This window comes from Dermacentor andersoni, chromosome 3 (genome assembly GCF_023375885.2).
Source record: "Dermacentor andersoni chromosome 3, qqDerAnde1_hic_scaffold, whole genome shotgun sequence".
Lineage (NCBI taxonomy): Eukaryota > Metazoa > Arthropoda > Arachnida > Ixodida > Ixodidae > Dermacentor > Dermacentor andersoni.
The window spans coordinates 135,895,085-135,899,214 of record NC_092816.1 but is presented as its reverse complement, the minus strand read 5'-3'; the positions used below and the strand labels follow the sequence as shown (position 1 = coordinate 135,899,214).

The following is a 4,130-nucleotide window of genomic DNA, read 5'->3' as shown; positions in this document are numbered from 1 at the left end:
TCGAGAAAAAAAAGAAAGAAAGCCATTTTCACTTGCGAGGTTCCGTGATGACGACAACAGCATGCAGTTTTACACTGGATTATCTAGCTACAAACACTTTCAATGCTTCCTTTTGTACCTGAAGCCGGGTGAAAATGCCTGTAACGTATACTTGGAAAATGAAAGCACACCTGGGGACGTTAGGGGACGTCCACGCAAGCTTGAACCTGCGGAAGAACTTTTTCTCACACTGATGAAATTGAAAACTGGATTTTTCCACCTGCATCTCGGGCATATTTTCGGTGTTTCTGCAAGTACAGTGTCAAGAGTGTTTTCTGGTTGGATAAATTTTATGTACATCCAGCTGGGAAAACTTACTCTGTGGGTGCCACGCAGTAAGATAGACAGGCACATGCCTCCTGCATTTCGGGAGCTGTACCCAAGCACAAGGGTGATCATCGATGCCACAGAGGTGAAGTGTGAAGTACCTAGCTCCCTAGTTTTGCAGTCAGGTACGTACTCAACTTATAAGTCGGCGAACACGTTTAAGGCTCTCATTGGCGTGGCACCATATGGTCTTCTTACGTTCGTATCAGAACTGTTCATGGGGTCGCTCTCCGACCGCGAAATAGTGATCAGAAGTGGGTTTCTGGACTTAAAGTTTGCTCCCGGCGACACTGTCATGGCCGACAAGGGCTTTAAGATCACGGATCTACTTCAAGAAAAAGGGGTCGGCCTGAATCTGCCACCTTTCTTGACACAAAAACAATTTGAGGAGGATGACGTGCAGCGGACACAAGAAATCGCTTCACTCCGAATTCACGTCGAAAGGAGAATACAACGAATCAAGTGCTACCACATCTTTGATAGGGCAGTACCCCTTTCCCTGGGTCCACTGATTAACCAGGTATGGTCAGTGTGTGCCGTGCTGAGCAATATGCAAAGCCCTTTGATCACAGAAAGTGAGTGACTGGTGGGAAAATTGCTTTATTGCTGCTAACTCTTACAAATGGAGGTTTGTTCATTACAAAAGCTTACTTGCTTTTATTGCATAAATGTTTAGCTCTTAATGCAATATTCATGTTTCGACCTGCTGTACGAAGAATGGGAGCAAAGTGTCAAAATAAAAATTGTATAGCACATGAACCATGTCGTTCCACTCTTTTTCGACGAAACGCACGCGCTGCACTATAATAAAGTGCGGTCCGAAGACAACAAAGTCTGCCCACTGTGTGCGAGTTATCCCCATCTGTCCAATCACCTGCTTGTAGTGTTCATGGGAAACTTTCAGTTCAGGTCGGCAATCTTCATCAAACGCAACGAAGAAGTCTTCCGAAAGGAGAACCTCTCTCGTGGCATGTCTGAGGGAGTATGGGCATTTCACCTCTACTGTCCCCCATGGAAAAGGTTCACAAGGGTCAAAGGTTAGGGCGTCAGGCGATGCTCCAAGCCATGGCCTGGACGGGTCGACAAAAAGGCCACAGTTGAATACTTCAACAGGATGTCCCGCAGTTGTCAAGGTATCCTTGTACCTCAGGAGGGCGTCTTTCTCGTTGGCTATGCCGTACCTGGAAAAGGAATTTAGTGAAGCTTCAGGAATTCGAGTGTACGCCCAGGACAAAAGTGCATTTGCAAAATGTTTTCAGTAACACCATGCCTGAACGTACCTGATGGGCTGAACGCGTGACAGGTCCTTCGGAGTCGTCAGGTTAATCAAGCCTTTCTTTGTCCACTTCTTCCGGTGCAGGACCAAACCGAAGTTGGATGCAGTAAGGCGATGAAGGCGTCCTTGATGCCATGTTAGGCTGTTTCGTTGCCTCCTAGACGTCCTTTCTAGGTCCTGCGCCTCCGCTGGGGTGATGCATATACTCTGAAATGAATTTCAATGGCACATACCTTACGTGTTAGTGTGCAGGGACTGAAACAATTGATTGTTCGAGCCTAAATTAAGGCAATGTAGCATGAATATAGAATATAAAACTAGTACCTTAAGAAATGCTGCAGATGCTCCATCGAACGTGTCAGGTGTTTTCCATTGTGGAACAGTGAAAGCGCCCGTAAACAGCTCCGCACTTGCCCATATTTGAGGCCGAGGCACTTCTAGCTCTTTGGATATGAAGACTGTAAATCCATGAGGAAGCATAGACTGTTGGTAGTCGAGAAGGCAGCCCTTCAAACGTGTCCCAAATTTTGTTTCAGTGACGTCTGAGCTGTCTGCAGCGTCGAGGAAGCTGGCGAACTCCTGCATACCATTAATTTCTTTCAGTGCATCGGCAAAGGCCTTTATGTCTTCCTCCTGTTGCTTTGGGTCTTCGTTAGCAGCAATGTCTTTATAGAGGCGAGAGGTGCGGGGCAAATCTTGCCCGCCCTCCCCTACTCTCCGCCAGTCTACCTGCTGCAGACTTGTTCCGCGAAGCGGATTGGTCCTAGGCACTCTCCACTGCTGCGGCAAATCTGTCGATGAGAGATGCTCTGGCGCTTCATTGTATCCTTTAACTTGAAGTAATGCCACTAACTTCAGCACAGCTTGCAAATGGTTACATGCGTGCTTGCCAGCAGCGCACTCACAAAGGCCGCCAAGTATGTCTCCCTGAAGTGACAAAGCTGCCTTGACTGTATATGGTGAGAGGGTTTTTCGTTGGCTTCTGTAGCAGCTGGCCTTCACAAAGATGGTATTAGCCCTGAAACGAAGTGAATACAAATGTAGAACAGTCGCGGTTTATGCTTGATTGCCACGCGAAATTCTTTATATCTTTCAACTGCGATGAGAAGCACGCGACCTTATGTTACCAATCGGGGGAGGTGGGGGGTTACCCCTTATATACGCAATGGACCGTCGCTCGTTGGGAAATACGCAATTTTTTCAGTGTGGGCGTGTGATGTAGCATGGCTTTTTAACTGCGAGCTTATGCAATCATGCGCACAATCACATTTACGTCCAACAGGAAGCCGATAGGTCTGCTTCGCTGGAGGGCAGATGAATGACACATAAGTGCTCTTGAGGGGGCAAAGTTGATTAACGTAGTCGGACACACGCTGTGACATCAAGCAATGCTGTAAAATGTGATACCTGAATTCCGTAATGGCACGGCGCCCACCACATTTTTCGAGTAAAATCAGACGCTGGGTTTCTTACCCCTCTTTAGAGACTTCATCATTCAACTGCGTTATGGCGAAGCAGAAACACGAGCATTTTTTAGTGCAGATTCACGAAGAAAAGCCCAAAATTTTTGAACAGGTGGTAGCGGGACAACCGCCTTTTTTTTTCGGGAAATAAAGTATTTTACGGATTAGTAATCAGCAAGCGGCTTAACAGTTCCACGAGCGTAAAACCCTGGTGAGCGATTCACCTCAACAAAGTGGTTCTTTTCCGTTCGAGACTGCGTTCACGCACCGTGTATAAAGCTACAAGTACTACAACTAACTATTGCCACATTGAAAACATTGAATGACCAAATTCGGTTAAATTAATCGCCTTTCATTCAGATAGCCTACTACATGGCTCCGAACAAGCGCGCAGGGTGCAGGAGATATTAAGCGCTTCCCAACATGCCCAATCCTTGCGCGCACAAACGTATTGGCCTTGCAAGCTTTCTGAGCGCTGTTACTGATGTTATCTATGAAATTGGCATCACTAAGCCGCAAAAACTTACGTTTTGCAGGAGTAGTTCGCGGAGACTGTAGAGGCAACGACGTAGCTCTCTGTCACCAACTTGTACGCCTTTCGTCGGCCCTTCGTAGTCTTCGTCGAAACAAAGCTGCTGATTGCCGTCTCCCGGAGTGGCGGGAGGCACGACAAGTCACTCTCCCAACCGTGTACCGGGTAAACGACGTCGCTCATGTCGAAATCAGCGTCCAAGTGACACCTGACAACTCCAACTTCTTACAGCAGCACCTCGTCATAGAACAAAGAACCAACAACGGCGGTTACTGCGCTCCCGACGTGCCCGCGCTCCCCCGCAACATGGCGAATTCATTCCCAGGATGCTTTTCGCAACCGAAACCGAAACTCGATTTACTCGGCAGGTGGCGTACTTTTGCAAAGGGTCTATTGCAGCTGACAGCTCTGGTTTCTTAACAGATGACTTCGCGAAAATGATTCTACTTGACCTCACCTCTGCACAGGCAATGGACATACGACTCCTGCTTGA

The 4,130-nt window shown here is 47.6% G+C and overlaps 1 protein-coding gene across 1 annotated transcript; it reads left to right on the top strand.

Moving 5' to 3' along the window:
• The first annotated feature begins 202 nt into the window (after positions 1 to 202).
• LOC140216423 (uncharacterized) lies at positions 203 to 1,041 on the top strand. The gene has a single exon (XM_072286777.1). The coding sequence runs from the start codon at positions 233 to 235 to the stop codon at positions 947 to 949; it is 717 nt and encodes a 238-aa protein (XP_072142878.1). The 5' UTR covers positions 203 to 232; the 3' UTR covers positions 950 to 1,041.
• Positions 1,042 to 4,130: the final 3,089 nt, after the last annotated feature.